This window comes from Dermacentor silvarum, chromosome 8 (genome assembly GCF_013339745.2).
Source record: "Dermacentor silvarum isolate Dsil-2018 chromosome 8, BIME_Dsil_1.4, whole genome shotgun sequence".
Lineage (NCBI taxonomy): Eukaryota > Metazoa > Arthropoda > Arachnida > Ixodida > Ixodidae > Dermacentor > Dermacentor silvarum.
The window spans coordinates 10651856-10670970 of NC_051161.1; the positions used below are offsets into that span (position 1 = coordinate 10651856).

General features: G+C 44.5%; 1 protein-coding gene across 7 annotated transcripts in view; it reads left to right on the forward strand.

Moving 5' to 3' along the window:
* LOC119460618 (multidrug resistance protein MdtG) overlaps window positions 1-19115 on the forward strand; it is a 41895-nt gene that overhangs the window by 12778 nt on the left and 10002 nt on the right. For all 7 annotated transcript variants that reach the window (XM_037721643.2, XM_037721642.2, XM_049673086.1 and 4 more), the window contains 7 exons: window positions 6458-6553; window positions 6644-6717; window positions 12170-12317; window positions 13405-13473; window positions 15072-15171; window positions 15593-15753; window positions 16143-16241. In XM_037721643.2, coding sequence (XP_037577571.1) covers window positions 6458-6553; window positions 6644-6717; window positions 12170-12317; window positions 13405-13473; window positions 15072-15171; window positions 15593-15753; window positions 16143-16241 — 747 coding nt within the window. The remainder of the gene's footprint in view (window positions 1-6457; window positions 6554-6643; window positions 6718-12169; window positions 12318-13404; window positions 13474-15071; window positions 15172-15592; window positions 15754-16142; window positions 16242-19115) is intronic.

Genomic DNA, 19115 nt, shown 5'->3' on the forward strand with positions numbered 1-19115 from the left:
CGGCCACCCGAGCTCTTTATGCTTTGTGAAAATCAATTATCTAGCCCTTCGTAATTTTCAGGAACAACTGCAGACGCGACATGCCATTATGTGAAGAAGCCTTCACCTGCTGACTTGCCATAGGAAGCAATTTCATTAGTATATTGCATATGTATTGATCAATCTACTCATTTTCAACACTCATTTTCTATCACAGCAGCCAGCGGCCTTGCCACAAAGGTTGGCGGGTGCCGTAATAATATCGTTCTTTCCTTGCCTGCTAGTATCTTTGCTTCATTATACAGTTATCACCATTCACTATCACAGAGAAACACTCGAATGAGCGGCCAATGACAGATGTCAGCCTCCCAGGAGATGTCAGTATCATCCCAGATATCCCAGATATCTCAGTATAACCAGGATTGGCCCACAATTTAGAAAGGGTCCAAGCTCAATGGCACATATCCCTGTCATGTGGGTCGATCCTGGTGATAGTGCAGAAAGGGTCCAAGCTCAATGGCACATAACCCTGTGGGCTCGGGGACCTGTAACGCGACCTTGGAACTACCATTGTCATACGTGGGACCCAAAGAGAAAAAATCACATCATCTCACCTTACGGGCAATCATAGTGGGATGCGAAAGCATCGCAGGTGGGTGCGCATCGAGTTTCCGTTTCGTTTCACTTGGCAACACAACCCAATGAAAGTTAGAGTGAGAGAATGTATTGAGAAGAGAGGAGACGTTTGTACGGAGTTGTTGCGTCTTTATTTAGAGATCGTACGTGATTCTTAGCGTCGGTGCGCGCGGTATCTTGAAGACGATGGCTTTGTGGTCGGTGAAGTGTAGCGTCAATTGGTCTTGCTGCAGAGGGTCGAGTTTTAAATTTGTGAAGACGAGGTTTATGCACGTTCCCCTGATGGTGGTGGGTTGCTTGGGATCTTGGGAAATGCATCGCAAAGAGTAGACGTCCTTCATGTGCTGCAGCAGCCAATCGGTTGACAGTATGTCTACGTTGAAGTCCCCTGCGAGTATGAAGGGCGCGTGTCTGTAGGTCTTGGTGTACTCTACCATGCTCCTTGCGAGGTAAAGTTTGACGCTTTCTCTTGAGATGTTGGGTTTGAGATACAGCGTCATGATGACGATGTTGTTGTCATCGTGGAAGGATAGTCGGACGACCGATGTTTACGTTCGGCTTCCCGAGCCTTTCTCTGCTCCGCGGCGGTGGCGCTGCCGCTGCAACCAGCGCCGACGTTGACGTTGCTCATGGCGTTTCGCACATCGTTGCACAGAGAGAGAATGACGGAAGGACAGCGAACGCGCGCTTTGTAATGCGCCGCGACACTTGCGCCGCCAACCGGCGTACTCTTAGAGAGAGAGGGAGAAAGTGAGAGAGAGATAGTTATATGCAATGATTTGCTGCGTCGCACCTGTATCGGAGAGGAGGAGAGGGGAGGAGAGCGCACACCTGCGTAGGAGCGGAGATTGAGGGAGAATTGCGCATGCGCAGTATGGGTGCTGACGCCGCAGAGCGGACACTGCCCCGAGCATAAGATGCTCTCGCATCTAAAAAACAATGCGCCGGAGCGATGAATGCTGTTGCCAAAAGGCTACTCTATGAGGATGCGTGTCGAAACGCCAGTGATGAAACGTAATAGTCTCCCAACCAAAAGTTGGCCGCATATCTGCTTGCTTCGCTGCAAATGACATCGAAAGACGATAGTCTTCTGCCACCCCTGATAAGTAACACCCTCTCTTGTCCACCCTCCCAACCCTCACGCTCTTCCCCTCCCCTCTCACTCCTCCCATGATGGATGCAATGGAGATTTTGCTGAATTCAATTCAAATTTACCGCGTTCGCCCTGCTCTCGGGCCATCTGTTGGAACCTTTTATTACCGTTGACTTAAAGCCGGCTGCAGAGCCGCGGCTTCAGTCGGCTTCTTTTAACGCGTAGCGTTTCCTACACCATTTCTAACGCATTCGACGCCATTTCTAACGAATTTATTTTTCATTTACTAACGCAAAAACCAGTACAATATGTATTCCTAATTAAATGAACGCTACGGATTACGGTTATGTGCCTCAAAACTCTGTACTGCTAAATTAGCCATCCTATACTCCGTTTCATACATCAGCCAGGTGCAACGCTGTAAAAGCTGCGCAAGAAGTACGGCCATTAAAATGTATTACTCCGCGCGTTCCGTCTATGCAGCGGTCTATGCTTCGCTGGGCGCCAGCGGCGTTTGCTCGCGCGAGCTTGCACGTGAGGCTGCAGCGACGGGCTGCAAATAAAACGCGCATAGCATGGCATTTTCAGCGCAGCTCAAGAAACTAGGGTCTTTAGAGTTACGTATCTATGTATTTTCTATTAAAGGAACACACCTCCTAATACTTACCTAGTGATGTTGCGCCTCAGATATGCGTAATATTTACTTTGTGATCGATAACGTTCACAAGTATGAACAGCCGTACCAGTTTAAGTAGTGTGGGCGGTAAGCAAGTGGTCCAATTTTGGCCGGGTGGCTGAATCGGGTGACAGACAGACAGACACCAAATTTTCAGTGTTTTAAGTTCCCCAAGAAAGACTATCGTCTTTAATAGCTGTGTTTCATTCACTCTTGGCATAACCATTTCCCTAGCGCCGTCATCAGTTGCCGCTTGGACTCTGTATGGGTAAGACCAGTGTCGCTCGCTCCGAAGAGGAAGAGCGCGCCTTCAAGGAGCGCTGGCGCGCTCAACAGCGCGAATGGATGCGAAAGCGACGAGAAGCCGAACGCACAGTGACCCAACATTCTGCGGCCTATGGTGCAAGGGCGTGTGAATTAAGTCGACTAAACTCGCTTTCACTTCCACATACAGCATACGGCGCGCAGCGACGCAACGAAGTTTTGTGTTGTCTTTTCAACCATTTAACATAACCACTAAATTAAAAAAAAATTAAATATAATTAAGCAAAACCAACAGCTTCGATGCCACCTAGGCGGGACAATTTGCCCGTCCCACAAACTCGCAGGGCCTTTCAATAAAGTTCTTTGACTGACTGAACAGCTTCAGTGGTCCTTCACATAGTGGATGCTCTCTGCATTTTCTTTCTTTTTGCGCGAGCTATTTCTTTGCTTTTATTAACACGTGCAATAAGTTCGATACCGGAATGCAGATTTTTCTTCTTCCCGAAAACAAACGCCAGTCTGACACGGAACAGGTTATAAATCAACAAACTTGCTGGCTATTACAGACGTGTAGGGAGGAACACTTCAACAAGCTCAGCTCAAAAGAAGAAAAAATATCCCTTATATCCATGATAGACAAACTGAACTTGGTAATTCGATGAGATTTGTTAGCTATTTATCTCAGTCGAGTAAACAAACAGCATGGACATTCTGCGCTGCACTCATTGACGTATCGATATCATTTCGCCTGTCTTATTTTTTCTTAAATTGCAAAAATACAGTGAAAGGTGCAATACAGCTGCTTTCTTCACCGCTTTTTCTTTGTCCAAAATACTCCGCACACGTATTTTTGGCATCAATCTTAACCAAAGTATGTACAAAACTTTCCGGAATTACCCGCAAATATTCTAGCTCTCCAGAAAGAAATTACGGAGCAGGTGTTCCTGCAAAAGTGACTACTAACTGTAGGCTGAATACGCTAGTTTTCTCCACACAGCTACGTTGGCTCTAATCGGCACTGAGTCACAGAATGCAAACGAGACATGTCGCAATGTCTACGTAGCACTCGTCTCCTCACCTTGATAGCGGGCAACGCCCCTCGCATTCGTGCTCGCGCTCAGTGAGATAAACGACTTGCAGCCTATCTCAGGCTCATGCATACCACTCCTGCGCGTGTCCTAAAACCTTAAAACGAAAACCTTTTGTCACGTAGACGGAAGTAAGGAATCCTCAGGAGGTTCTGTATGGTTCGCCCACGATGAGAACCATGATATATTTGGTTTTTGTGTTGTTGCAGACATTCTTTTTATTTGTACTTTTTTTTTCGGAATAAAACCTATAGTGGTGAGTCAGCGTTTGCGCCGTCTTCGATTTCGTTGTCCGCGTCTATTGCGTCTTTTGCGCTTTTTTTTCCCACATCATGAATTAATACCAACTGGCCTATCCTCAGTCTTGATGTAGAAAAATATGCATGTCCTGCCGATCAGGTTACTGTCAACACAGTCCGAACTTTGTGCTTCGAGCGGCTCCTACGTAGAGACGACCACGCCTGCTTTCGCCAGCCCTACGACTGGTTTAAAGCCGTCTTTAGTTTTACTTCATTTATTCGTTAATGTTGCTTACTTTAACAATTCTCTTTCTGTACTGCACTACAACAATAACTGGTGTGGCCGCACACTAGCAGAACCTTTGTGAGCTTTCCAGGGTCACAAAGCGTAAATGAATGGCCCTGCCAAACTTTGCGTTGCCAGTTACCCATTCGTGCATCCGTGGTACGTGTTGTAAAGTTGAAGCTTTTCCTCGACAACTTTATAGCAACAATTACGCTTCGACATGTACGCTCCAAATGGTTCATCTCATTATAAACACAGGATGAGGTTAAGGCGAATAATACGTATAATTAAAAGGAATACGCATAATCAGAAGAACAACTGCAGTAAGGAAAATATATTCCAGCTTGCTGGCCTGCTAGGTCCATGCATGCACCAGATTGAACAAGCAAAATTAAGTACCAGCTAATCAGTCATTTTAGGAGTGTAATAAATTAGGAAGTAGTGCACTTAAGTATTACACAACTTATTATCATCATGGGTGTTCCATAAGTGATCATTGCCTGGGTCGGTATTTTTTAGCGATGCCTTTCCGATGCTAATGCTTTTTCGCGCTTTTCGCGCTCGGTCATTCGTCATAGCGACGGTCCGCTCACGTTATGAACGGTATCAGCCGGGCGTGAGCAGTGAATGATAAACTAGCATAGAATAAAGCATAACGCATCGCTACAAAATACCGGCCCTGAACCATCACTTTTTTTCTCAAAAGCGCAGTCGTTCAGGCCTTTGAGAAAGATCCAGTAGTTTGATCAATATCACTTTCTCTTTCACCATTGCCGATCCAACGCAAGTTATTATTCTACCGCCTCTCGTATATCTCATTTTAATCGTTCAATGTTAGAGACGCGGTGCATGTGTCCGAACCAAGGTGATATGCACGACCGCGATTCTGCGGCTATGTCTACATGTTGGTTGTGTTCCGGCTTGTCTTATCGGTGTTATTATGCTGGCCGTAAAACGCGATCCCTTGCTTGCATGGCTACTGCCTTGTCATCCGCGTTCTTGGTGGTGGGGGTCGTGATGTTGTAAAGTGTCTGTGTGACTACGCTATCTTACGGGTGGTAACGCACACATTCCGCGATATGCTCTCGCTTTCTGACCGTTTCGTGTTGACAGCTTCATTCATTCGCGGCATTTCGAAAGCCTCCAGTTTGTGGAGGACGGAAACACGCCAAAAAAATGCTATGATGTGAAGAACCATTCGGGAACATATAGGCCACTGCAGTGTAAATACATGCGCTTTACCGCCCTGTGATGGTGTTCCTAACGCTCGGCTGGAAATGATAAAAACTTCACTTTGTTGCGAAGAGCGACGTAAGCTGAATGCGCAAGCGACATAGTGACATTTGTAGTAGCTTTCCAGTGCTACCTTACACTTTGTAGACATACTTCCCAAATTGTTCACGATTTCGCGCTCCACTGGGCAATGCATCGATAAGCGGCAAAGCAACATATGTTCCACTAAGAAGCCTACATACACGCGCGACTCCTGGAGTCACGAGCTTATATGCGATCCATTCCATATGCCATATCTTCGTGCTCAACATCGAAAAATTGCAAGTCTCACCTAAACTAACAACGCCTAACGTATCGTTTTATACTCATTTATATACCTCGAAATTCCTATTTTAGCGTGGTAAACATAACGCAAAGCCCATAGCTAGTGTTTTCTTTCTTTTTTTCTTTTCTAGAGCGAGTCATCAGTTGTGGGTAGTTGAGGATACCAATAACTAATTAATTGCTTCCAGTAATAATTATTTGCTAAATTGAAAGTAGCAATTAGAAAGTAGAAATCAGAAGAAATTAATTTTTATACTAATGCATTCCCCATATCCAGGCATAAATGGGAAGAAGTCGTTGTAATATTCCTTGATATAGAATGGTGTTTGAGCTTTCCGGGGTTGAATAAGATCTCTTACACGTGTACTTCATGTACATGCGCTGCATAAGTAGAACATATTGTGACAACGATCCTCTTAGCAAAAGATGTATCAAGCTCAAAAAGAAGAAAACGCACAAGCAGTATATGTGGCTCATCATCATCAGAGCCCGCTAAGGTGGTATGCAGATGAACCCCTTGGTGTCTTATTCGCTAAAGTAGAGTGGTGATCTCTAGCATAGTGATTTCTTTTCAAGTATCCAGCGTAGTTATGGGTTGCATGAAACGCGCTTTACTCGCTCACATTTTATTCCTTGCAGGCTTCTTCAAGAGGCATAGAAGCGTGGAAGTATGGATTTGTGTTTTCCCTTTTCAAAGTATTTATGTTAATTGGATCCATCACCGCAGAAAAAATGGTAAGTGCTGATGGAATGATCATTCCTGTGCGCGTTCCATTTAAGAGTGTATGACGTAATAAAACCTTCATTTCTCGTGGTGTTCTTCAGATTACCAGAATCACACCCACAGCCTGTTATCTGTTCGGGCAAGGAGGGTTCTTCATTTTCACCATACTATTCGGGTGAGTCGGACTTCCTGAGGCCAGTTCAATATATTATTTCTCAAGCCCGGCTTCTGCTTTTGTTTGTGAACAACGGGTGAAATTTTAGGAAACCACGTGACTACAGCAAGAAAATAAGCCAATTGAAAATATCGCACCACTCAGTCAACAACACTTCTGCATGTTTAGCAAAGCCTACTGCAACTGATACAAGTTATTGCTTAGATACTGCTATAATGCAGTTAGTTGCATTACATGTTCTACAAGAGCTTTAACAGAACACACAAGTAAAAATAAAAATAAAACAAATAAAAAAATTATCAACAAAATATACGAGGTGTCAGAAGCAATTTACAATTATACAAACAAGCAATATAATTACACACTGCGAAGTACAATTGGGCGCTAAAGAGAGAAAAGAAAGCACTGGCTATTATTTGAATGAAAACACTGTCTAAAAATCACTATAGGAAACAAAAAACGTGCTGATTGTCTGATATGATGCGACATCAAAAACTATGACAATAAGACATGGCCAATAACATAACATATGTAATACGTAAATAAATAATACAGGGAAGTGATAAGTGAGTGAATTCATTGTACACGTGAACACAACTGTAGATGCATTGGCATGATGTCAAGCGAAACTTCGAGATGAATTGCTAAACATTTTAGTCTTCGTTAAACGTGCATACTTATTCTTGGAATAGTGTGACGTCAGGCTGAGTGGCGATGTGTGGTGGCAGACCATTCAATTCAATGATAGTGTAAGGAATAAATAGCATAGAAACGTGAGATGTATTGTACCTTACGCGTTTGACTTTATAAGGGTGATCTCGACATGGAAACATGGCTGTTGGTTTCTGGAAGAAATCGTGATGCATAATTGGATGGTGATAAAGCTTTTGAAAGAGTGAAAGGCGAGCAATATTGCGGCGACACGATAGTTGAGGCAAGGCAGCGCGTGTTTTAAGAGCAGTGACGCTATTTAAACTTCTGTATTCAGAATAAATAAATCGTACAGCATGGTTTTGTAAGAATTCTATGTTAGCAATACTGTAAGCCTGCTCTAGGTCCCTGATGGCAGATGCGTATTCTACTTTTGGATGGATTAATGAAATATTAGAAAGTTTACGAATGTGTGCAGGAGCGTGTTGGAGGTTGCACTTGAGCAGCCCTAATGAGCGGTTGGCGGATGAAACATATGATCAATGTGGTACTGCCACGATAAGTCGGGCTGCAAGTCCAATCCAAGGTATTTATTCGTCATAGTAAGTTCGCCTGGCTGATTTTTAAGCATGAAATGCTTTTAGCGCAATTGTCAGCAACCTTCAAGTGACCTTGAGCCAAAAGCCATAACTCAAACGAGAACATCCGGGCAGCATTGCGAGAACAAAACGAGATCATCCGGGCAACCAGTCAAAAGTTAAGAAAATGCTGTCTCTGGCCCAAACCCTTTGTGTCTCTTTGTGTCGGTTTCTGGCCCCAACCCCAAATCAAGCCTGCCTCAAGTCGACAGAAGCTGCGCAGTAAATTTTCTGTATATTACAAGATAACAGAAGTGTCACTTACTCACTAATCGCCCGTTTCCTTTATGTAAAATAGTTCTAAAAGCTCACGGGCTATTTTGTTCTTGCTCCTGCCTTGAACAGTGGCTCACATCCGTTGCATACAATGCAATGAGCGGGCAAGTGCTTTCTTTCTTTCCGTCTACTTCATTTTTTTCCCTTCGTTCGTCCTTTCGTTTGCACAACGCTTCCTAACATACGCGTATTGAGGTAACGAAGTCTTGAATGAATCCAGCGAGCTGGTGTTTCGCACGAATATCCTTTGCGAAAGCCGTGCTGATACTTATGGATGACTCCGGGATATTCGAGGTGATTTATTACTTGAGAGTGGATTATATGTTCCATGAGCTTGCAAATGGGACCAGTTAAATAAATTGGCCTATGTTAAGTGTTAAACAACGATCACCAGACTTAAAAACGGGTATTACTTTGGCAGCACCCCGGTCATGAGGAAAGGCGTTAGTTGATAATGATTGTGAAATAAGAGCGGATAGTAATGAGGCAAGGCTGGACGATTAACTTTTTAGTGTCTTCTTATCAAATTCAATATAATCGGAAACAGTAGAAACTCAGTTTATTCAGCATAGAAAGGATACGACTCTGATTAATAACTACCTATCGCGTAGAAGTTTCTGTAAAACATCAAATATCAGAACATGAAGTAGTGCCTTCACTCATGAAGAGAGATATGAAAGCAATATTCACGTGATTTGCGCAGTCTGACTCCGGGATTATATCGCTGCTGTTATTTTTGAGAATGGCATGGGTTTGAGAATGACACGGGTTTATTGCCCACCAGAAAACTTGTGAGTTTAATTTGAGCATGGACGACAAATCATGGCTTAAAATTTACGGCGCGTAGAGCTTAACAATGATTGGTATTCATTATGTGACTTTTAACAGCGGAGCTGTTTAAGCTCTTGGTTGCGCCCGCGTAGTGCTAACAAAAACTGCTCCTGGCAGTGACGTCACCGCGCGTTGCCTAGCAACCACTTCGCGGAGCGGCGTGTGCTTTGCCTCCTCTCCGTGCCCTGCACATGTTGACTTGACACGGGACGTTAAGGAGAGGGAACGAGAGCATGCGCGCGGCGGCCGCTATGCTCTGGAGATAGAAAGAGAAAATCAGAGCGATAGAGGGAAATTGTAGCAGCACCAACGAGGCAACGCGCAGAGCTGTTGCCAACGCCGTCCGCGTTTCCCCGTTTCCCTCCGTTCGCGCCGAACGCGCGCGGTATCCGTGACTGCAGCCGGCGCCTCCGGTGGCTGCTCGGCAGGTTTCGGCCAGCCACGCCCCGGCAAGTGTGGAGGGGCAGCTTGACCGTGACGTCTCCGGGAAGATAAAGCTCGGAGCCGCCGCGATGGCGGCGGAACACTCCTTGACTCACTGGCGAGTACATGCAGCCTTGACATGGGAAGACCAAAGAAGATCCAGACACCCGAAGAAGAAGCCGCTCATCTTGAAGCGCGTCGCGCGGCCAAGCAAGTGTCTGCGCGTCGGCGGCGAGCCGATTCGCAATACCGTGCCTAGCAGCGCTTAGCATTTCCTAGCAAAACTTAGCCAAGCCTAGTAAAACCTGGAAGAAGCTAGGTCGATCACCAGCTCCACTGTTTACTCCAGCCTTGCACCACTAGTGCAAGCTGCCCACGTTTTTTTATACTTGAGCCAGTTCTCCTCAATGGTATTTGAGGGAAAACAATCCTAGAAAGTGCTCATCAAAAATAACGACCTCAGAGTTTAAGGCATCATAGTGCCCTTGCTGTGACATCTTACTGTTGGCAAAAATTAGCCGAGATTGGGGTCTTTGCCGCTCATGCGCTTTGAAAACTCCCTTGCACTAAAAACTTACTCTGTCATGCTGGAGTAAAATGCGCTACATTACATCGTTCTACTACCGCCTCCAAGAAACGTTGTAAAAGGTTGTCATTAGCCGACTTTACGACGTACGGCGTTTTAGATCACGTGTATAGAAATCATCCATAAGGAGTTTAAAGCCACGTGACCTAGCACATTGCTCAAGATGACGTGATAAAATACTACCGTTATACTCTGTAAGCTGTCACAAGATCCGTCCTTTCCAGTTAAGCCTATACTCGGCGAAAGGTACGGCCACGCTATCAAAAAACATGCCGTGGTGGCGCATCGGCTAAAAAATTGCTGTGTTGACTTTACTAGGGGTCGAAGAGAAGTACGTACGGCAGAGCGGATCCCCTACGTGCTTGCTTGGGCACACAACTGAACCATTTATAATTGTCAGTTGGCTGAGTAGTGAAAGCTGTGTACGTAGCATGGCCGTATTTGTTTGTTTACGCGTGCGTGCAAACAGTACGCCTGTTTCACTTCCACCGACTCGAGTTGCCATAGCAAGCTAGCCATCGCAACGTTTTGTCGTCTTAGTTTCCTACGCTACAAGGAAATATGGTTCCAACGATTCAAGATGAGGCGACATATTCTCGAAAACACGACACCTGGCGCCATAACTGGTAATCTCTCAGGAATAACACTCAGGAATAGCCACAAAAACTTCATGAATGGACTAAAAAAATATACCGACTATATCCTCCCCAACAACCTTCACACGGCTGACAAAAACACTCCCGTATTTAAATGCAAAAATACGATCAGCATGGGAGCAAATTTTTAACCCGACTGGTACGTACTATAAAAAAAAAGCTTGCGCTAGGACGCGCAAGGGTTAAGAACAGGGAAGGGATGAACATGTAGTTCTAGTAGTTTTACTAAGTTTGGTATGTTTTGCTAGGTTTTGCTAGGTTTCGTTCCCTTTTTCGATCGGTGTATTCGGGATCTTCGACTCTGCGCCGTCGCTTGGCTAAGGCTTCCTCGGCTCTCTGTGCAGGATCAGCTCGACGCCGGCGATTGTATTCTTGTTTGGCCAAGCGGCGTGATTCCCGGAAAGCGGCCTCTTCCTCGGGAGTGCGGTTCTTCTTCGGTATCCATGGCTGCTACTACTTCCCGCACACTAGCAACCCCGCCTTCGAACCTACTACACGGAACGTTTATGGCAAGCGGAGCAGACGCGCTGCGCGCAGTGTCTAGGCGCGGAGTCTTGCGAACCTATCGCGCAGCTGGTATGGGGTTGCTAGGCAACGCAGTGACGTCATAGCTCGGCGAGGTTTTGCGGCTCGCGGCACAAATTACGGCTGAGTTGTGTTTAGGAAAAATCAAGGCATGCGTGTAGGGACGCGTGTGGTTCAGCGTGAGTAGCTGAAACTAAGAGTGTGGACCGCACTATTTCAGGAAAGTTAAAATCTCCGAAAATTACCATCAATGCATTGGGAAACCTTGAGCATACCATGCTCATTACGCGATTTGTTTATTTGTTTGTTTGCTTGCTTGTTTCTTTTATATACTGCTACACATTTTGCTAAATTTAGACAGGGATTGTACATATAACGGCAAATGATGCGAAGTTTATAAATGCATGTGAAAATGCAGAATTGAAATATGAACGCCAAATATACTAATGCTCTGAAGTATTTGAAAGAAAACAATAATTCTTGGCTGAAATATGACACACAAAAATCAACGTAGTCTCTAAAATCTCTTTATTGACCTTCCAATAATATTAGTAACGTTACTTTATTATCATATACTCTCCTATAGAAAATCAAAAGCATTATAAGAGCACCAAAACATCAAGAGAAGCCTTAAGCTGCTATCGTCGCGTTTAGAGGAATAACGATCATTATTCTGAGCAACAGCATGGCGCATCATGTACAGAAGATCGTCAAATTTTTCTGTTTTGTGTGTGTGTGTATACATATACATTGCGAGCGACGTCGGCGTCGGCCATGAAGTCATAAAAAGACTCATCGCCCATCTTCATCATGGGTTGTATGTGGCAGTACTTAACGCTTTTTGTGCAATTTTACGACATGTGCAGTTGCCTCTACTGGTCCCCCGGAGGCAACGTCCTGCTGGGCCTGTCCATGGCATGCGTCGTTCTCGGAGGCATCACCAACACATTCTACCTTGTCAGCATGTTCGCTGTCTTCACGACGCGCTTCCCGAAATACAGAGGAGCTATAATTGTAAGTGCTTGTAGAGATTCGCGGTATCTTGTCTAAAAAGGGCCTCGAAACTGCAGCCAGGAAGTTCACAGATAATGACGTCATGTTAGCAGCATACGGCGAGCGAAGTGTAGACGGTTTTTACCTACTATCTCTTCGCACGCAAAGAAAACACGAGAGAGAGAGAGAGAGAAAGCAAGCAGAAGAAAAGCAGGGAGGTCAACCAGATGAGCGTCCGGTTTTGCTATCCTACACTGGGGGAACACAAACAAAACGAGCGACACATCTAAGTTCTACACCAGCATTCATTCTGTCCACAGAAGTTGTAAGCACCAAGAGCATCTAGGTGACAAATGAGATCACTGCTTCCACAATGAAGGCAGACCTGGAACTTGCTGTAAAGCATTGCACTTTACTAGGCGCATATCACCGACGACACCAAAGACAGCCACGTTCGCAGTCATTGCAGTAATTCCCAGCATCGCTGCAGCATATTGCCCGCGCTATAATTTAACATTCGAGGCTGTACAGGAATACAACTTGAAAGCAGTGATCATTATAATGATGGGGATGAGGAGGAACTTCAGACTCCTCAACATTTCCGGCAGTCCTACAGGCGTGGAAAAAGGAAAAAAAACTGCCTATTTTTGCCAACATTTTGTATTTCCCTTCTTGCCACCATCTCCAAGTGTAGCGGATTATATGTCATTCATTGCATGGCCTGAGGCCAGACGTAACACTTACTTTTTCAACGCAAACACCCATAAAACCCTACTCTTTTTATCTTGTCGCGGTTATGAAAGCTTCAACCAATGTAATCATTTCAAGACGCATGATGTCCTCAATGAACTGAAAGAGCCGTTTGCCAAGCAAGCATGGTCTCGGCACACAATCCGTAGGCAAAAACATTCACACAGTTTGTTTTTTATGAACACAATTTTCATTTGACATTGAACCGACCAAATAATTTACACGCAAATACTTGAATAGCGTTCGTCCTTTATCTGAGATAATGACTTGTATATTTTGACAAATATTGAATCTGGTACAAAAGTATTCGTGAATTCTTGGAATCGCATAAATCTCAAGCTGCATTTTACTCTTTCAGGCGTTCCTAGAATTCCTCTGGGGATCTGGCAATATGGTGGGATCGGCTATTGGTGGCGCTCTGATTGACGTGAGTCCGCCATTGTTTTGCTTTCAATCGCCTCATACAACAGCTACAAAAACCGCAGCTCGTCAACAAAAGCTAGATAATTATACATTATTTTAATTTTTTTATTGCGTACAGCGCAAATTAAAATCCTGAAGTACATTGAGCATGCTATGTCATTTGCTAGTTTTCTGAACAAGATTTGTCCCCGTACATAATGAAAAGCAAATATGCGCCTTTGGTGAAAACGGTGTGCGAAAGCTTCCTGATTTGCAGTGAGAACCATCTCCAAGAAATTTCAGCGAGACATGGAAGCATAAAAATTATACTGATGGGAATAAAACATCAGTGCAAGCAATGGCGACAAAGCATTTTTTGTTTTTTTATTCATGCTTAACCTGTGTTCATTTTTTAAGAAGCGGAAGTACTAACGTACGTGAAATGTTTTTCACACTAAAACTTGGTGACCTATTGAACGTTTGCATGGTCATCAGTTCCTCAATTAGTTACTTTGTCCTGTTGATTATACTTTATCTCCTCACCTAACCTGTATCTTCTATAATATAACGTGAAATTCGGCAAGTTAATCGTATTATTTCACCATCATTGGCACACTCTCCCTGTGACCGTCAAATGCGACGCCCTTTTAACTCGCATCTGTGTTACTGCATCATGGTGTGGCGTAAAACTACAGCGGTCAATCTAGGCAAGCTGAGCATGCTACGAAAAACGTGATTCGCGTGACCTCGCTCTTTCTTTCTGGAATGCACCACCGCTGTTTTCAACAATTAAGAATATGAATACATCAGACTTATGAACTTACAGGATGCCTTGCGGAGCTGCCGTGGGGGTCGTAGTGGCCTTCGCGTTGCGCTGCTAAGTCCGAGGATGCAGGATCAAATCCCGCCGTGACTGGCCACATTTCGATGGGGGCGAAATGCAATAACGCCCGTGTACCATGCAGTGGGTGCACTTTAATGAACCCCAGGTGGTCAAAATTAATACGGAGTCCCCCACTACGGCCTGCCTCAATATCATACCGAGGTTTTGGCACGTAAAAGGTCATAATTAAATGAATTAATGCTAATGCGGCTATAAGGAGTCAACGCTGAGCACGTCTCCAAATTTTAGCAAATTAGCACAACGATATTTCCTATCATTTCCGACACCAACAGCACTGGCATGTTTCGTTCATTTTCACACGCACAATACGCAAGCTGCGCAAGGAACACATCTTGTCAAAGACGTTAACCTGCAATGACTCATGATGGACAAAAAAAGTGAGAAAGACAGAGATGAGCACTTTTCTTTTGAGAATTTAAACACACTTCGGTCTGTTTTACTCTTCCGCCGCACTCTGCGTTTTGTCAAGTTTGCTAATGTCGTTTCGCACAAAATGTCTACCCTCCGCCGCGCTTAAGACACTTGCAAGCAATACGAATCGCATCGCATTTGTCGTATCACTGACACACATGGGCTTGCAGTGCGTCCAATGCGACAAGAATTTGAGGGGGTATGTACATTTGTTACACGTACCACGTACAACACAGTTGAATGTAGTGTTTATTCTCTCTGTATATGTTATGTTAATTATTGCTGACAATGTGTACTCTCCACTGCAGGCATGGGCCTACCCGCTTCCGTTCTTCGTGTTGGGAGCCATTACAATGCTGTCATTTCCAGTAATCGTCAAATTTAGTTCAAAACTCAACCAGTACTCAGGTAAACCCAATGAAATCACTTATAGAAAACCGCTTCGGAAAGCAAACTGAATAAACGTTCCAGTCAACTGAATAAGCGTTCCTTCCACAACCTTCGTTAAATATACTGTACTGCATGCTCAAAGCTCACAACAAAAATCGCCATTGAAATCCCTAGTGACAGGGGATGACTTGCAGGCTTTTGCCTACCACATACGTTATAACTAGTATTAATGCGCAAGTCTGTTGACCAATTTGCGCTTATTAACAAACCACGTTTAGTGAGGGTGCAATACACGCCGAACGGGAAGGTAAACGCCAAAGCAGCAATCAAGAATATCAAGTATCGTGTGCCGCGAAGCTGCGTACAGTACTGTGTACACGTGAAAACTTTTTTTTCTTTGTTTTCTGTGACCCAATGTAGCGATCGTTATGTTTTTCAGGAGATGAAGAGAGCGATGACGTACCAGGAAAATGCGGCCAGAATAGGAGCTACTACTGGCTTCTCATCGACCCCGTGTTTCTCATCGACATGGTGACACTCATGATGAGCTGGGTCATTCTAGGATTCAACGAGCCTACACTGGAACCCAGCCTAGAGGATGTCAGTATCTAAGAAAGGAGAATAACTAAATCTCTTTTTAAGCGCAGCCGACATAGAGTATTGTGTCGGGCTATATTAAATATACTTATTCTAGTACCTTAGAAGCTCAGGTCGGTTTTTACATGAGGGGGTAAAACACTAAAACAATAAAAAAGGCACAACGAGCAACAACATATTTCAAAGTATGCATATAGTTAAGATATATTACCCGTCACACGAAATTAGCTTTCTCGAAGTTCATGCGTGTGTTCACGTTATCTTTCATTGCACACCGACTGCTAGTCTTACCGCCTTATTATTCAAATACTGCAATGGCGTTCTCCCGGACGCCCATTTAACAGCCTGAAAATCAAAGAAGCTTGCTTTTTTTTGCTTTTTTTATTTTTCAGTTCAACCTCACTGGTACAATCTTGGGCAGTGTGTACACGGTCCAGTTTGCCAGTTATTCTTTGGGAGGCTTCATTGCCGGCGCCTTCTCTCACTATAAGGTAGGTAAACCATAAAACGAAGCGCATACAACATGACGAAGGCGGCAGAGATTACAGAGAGAGTCAGGTGGCACAGCTCAAGTCTAACCAACACATGCAAAAATTGGGTCAAAGGCATTGGTGTGAGTTCTGCCCCTCACTCACTTCTTTTACTCCGCTCCCGAAAGGCCGGCAAATAATCAATGCTTTTGGATTATCTGAACGGGACGTTGCTAATAAATTTTGTGCAATCCTGACGAAAATCGGACAACCTGGCCTGCTTCTGAATACGCTTGCTACTTCTGTTGAGAAGGAGGTCCAAGGTACTTGTGAGCTACCTCATTTTCAACTACACAGTACGCATTCCGTACTATAATTACGTATCGCTATATCGCAAACCCGCGTGATAACAGTGACTGGCCCAGATATGTAGACTGCTACGTCAGATATCTAGACACATTCAATCATATGTGGATGGCAGCATACGTTTCCTTTTGATGGAAGATCGCAAGGCGTCGTTCCACTATTAAATCCAGATAAATCGCCCCTATCCGTGGACTCATTTCACTAGTCAGTATCACTATGGTGCATATCTAGAGTTGCTGTAAAAATTAATTGACATTAGGTTGCAGTGGTGGATTGAGTTCAGTAATAGTCTTCCAGAACAAATGCTGTCTTTTGGAGGCACCTGTTGCTCTATGGACTGAATCCTTGACTTGGTGACGTTTGTGGAAAAACGAGATGAACCATGGAAACATTGCTGCCGCTGTGTTCATAAATATTAGGAAGTCATTCGACTCGGTCACCAACCTGTCTGTTTAGCATAGGCTTGCCTTGCTTGGAGTGCATGGCCGTACTATAAAATGGATAGCAAGCTTTTTGCGAGACAGACAAATCTACATTACAACCAATGATGGTGAAAGCGATACATACAAAGGGAACAAAAAGGTACCCCAAGGAAGCATTACAATGCTTCCTTGCGTTTTCAATGGTGCAATCGCCGGCCTTGGAGAGGTGCTGCCTTATTCATTAGATATATCTATGTACGCAGACGATATATATGCATATGGACATCTCACAAATCGCTTGATAACACCATCTCCAACAAGGGTTAAATGCAGTAAGCGATTACCTCAAGGAGGAAGCATGCGGATTTCTCATGCTAAGTCAGTGGTTCTGCCGTTCACAAGAAATAAAGCGAAGAACTTGAAACTCTTCGTGAACGGCCAAAGCACTGAAGTCGTACGCAAGCATCCTTTTCTTGGTGTGGCTCTTGACTGCCAGGTAAGATGGACCCAACACGTATCTACTCTTGAAGGGCAAATCAACGCCAACATAAATGTTCCCTGTCGTATTACGGGCACGGAAGTGGAGTGGAACATCAGCGTGACTACTCCACGCCCATTGCACCCTCGTTCGCCAGAAGATTGGCTTCTCTGCGCCACTTCTTCACAATATATCGCAGACTTCTCTCCACCAACTTCAGCTGCTATAAACACGCAGCCTGCGTGTATGTCGTGGAGTTCCAAAAGCACAAGAACCACCCTTTAATGTGATCCGGAACGTGGCGACATATCGCCATCTCTTCCAACTAGTCACTCAACGTGTTTCACGCTCAATCGTTTCACGTATTGAGAGTCAAACCGGAACACAGATACATGGTGTGTTCGAACACTAGGTTCCGCTGCTTCGAACGTCGGCTTCCTGGCATCCAGATTTAAACTACCCTCCCTGGCTTTCGGAACTTCCGACAACTGAGACATCAATGGGAGGCCTTCGGAGTAAAAATTAACTACCGAAATACAACCGAAAGTTGATCATCAGCATTTATCATTCTAGAGCTGCGCGAAGAATATGCCTGTCGATTGGGTCATGCTTCCTCTTCAGTGACGTCTGAGCTTGTAGCCATTTATTAGCCATCGGCTTTATAAAAATATCAAAGACAACAAGAAATTGAGTCATCATCATTAATTCCTTGGCGGCTCTTATATGCATTGAAAATGCCACTCCAGGACAAATAGACGCACGTGTAACGGATACGCTCTACTAACAGAACTTGTTCAAGCTACAGCGCTAAAACATGTGGTGTTCCAGTAGGTTCCAAGTCACTGTGGAATCAAAGGAAATGAAATGACGGGTGCGTTGGCAACAGCGGCTCATGAAAATTTGGAAACGCACCTAATTCCGATTGCGCTTGGTGTGTGTTCTTCTTCTCTCACGTCCGTGTCTTCATGTTGCGCAATAATACTGGAGTAATGGATTATCAACTTACCCGGAATGCTGCTCTCATTAAATTCCGATATCCCAGTCCGACACCCGGTGCATCTTACGATGCCTCAAGCGAGCACTGTGCACAAAAGAATCACTCTTATATGCAGTTGACGCACATCTTCAGTACTATCCAGACATTCAGCTTGCACAATGCATCGATACCCTCTTACATCGTCTCCGCCTCGGAATTGCTTACACCAAGAACTCCTTATTCCGAATTAAACGTGCGAGCTCTCCGACTTGTTCGTGCGGTCACGGCGACGAACATGTATACCGCCTACTACTCTACCGTCCCAAGCACACCACCCAGAGACAGCACTTTTAATAAGGATTGCTTTTAATTGACTCGCATCGGCATTTCTCGCTTGCCAAGGTGTTAGGCCGATGGCCTTCAAAAGTTAATCACATAGCTATGAAAACATTTCAATGGTCCTTTGAAGACGCTGGCATTTGTGACAATTATTGACTCTACTGCATTGCAAGTGTCAGATTCGTGCATCAAAATAAGTGCACACGGGCTTACATTGACTTCGCTGCAAATAAAAACTTCTCGAAACAGACATTCCCTCTTTCTGTGTTAAACGTCTCTCTATTTGTAAGCATTACTTAAAATACAAGCATTTA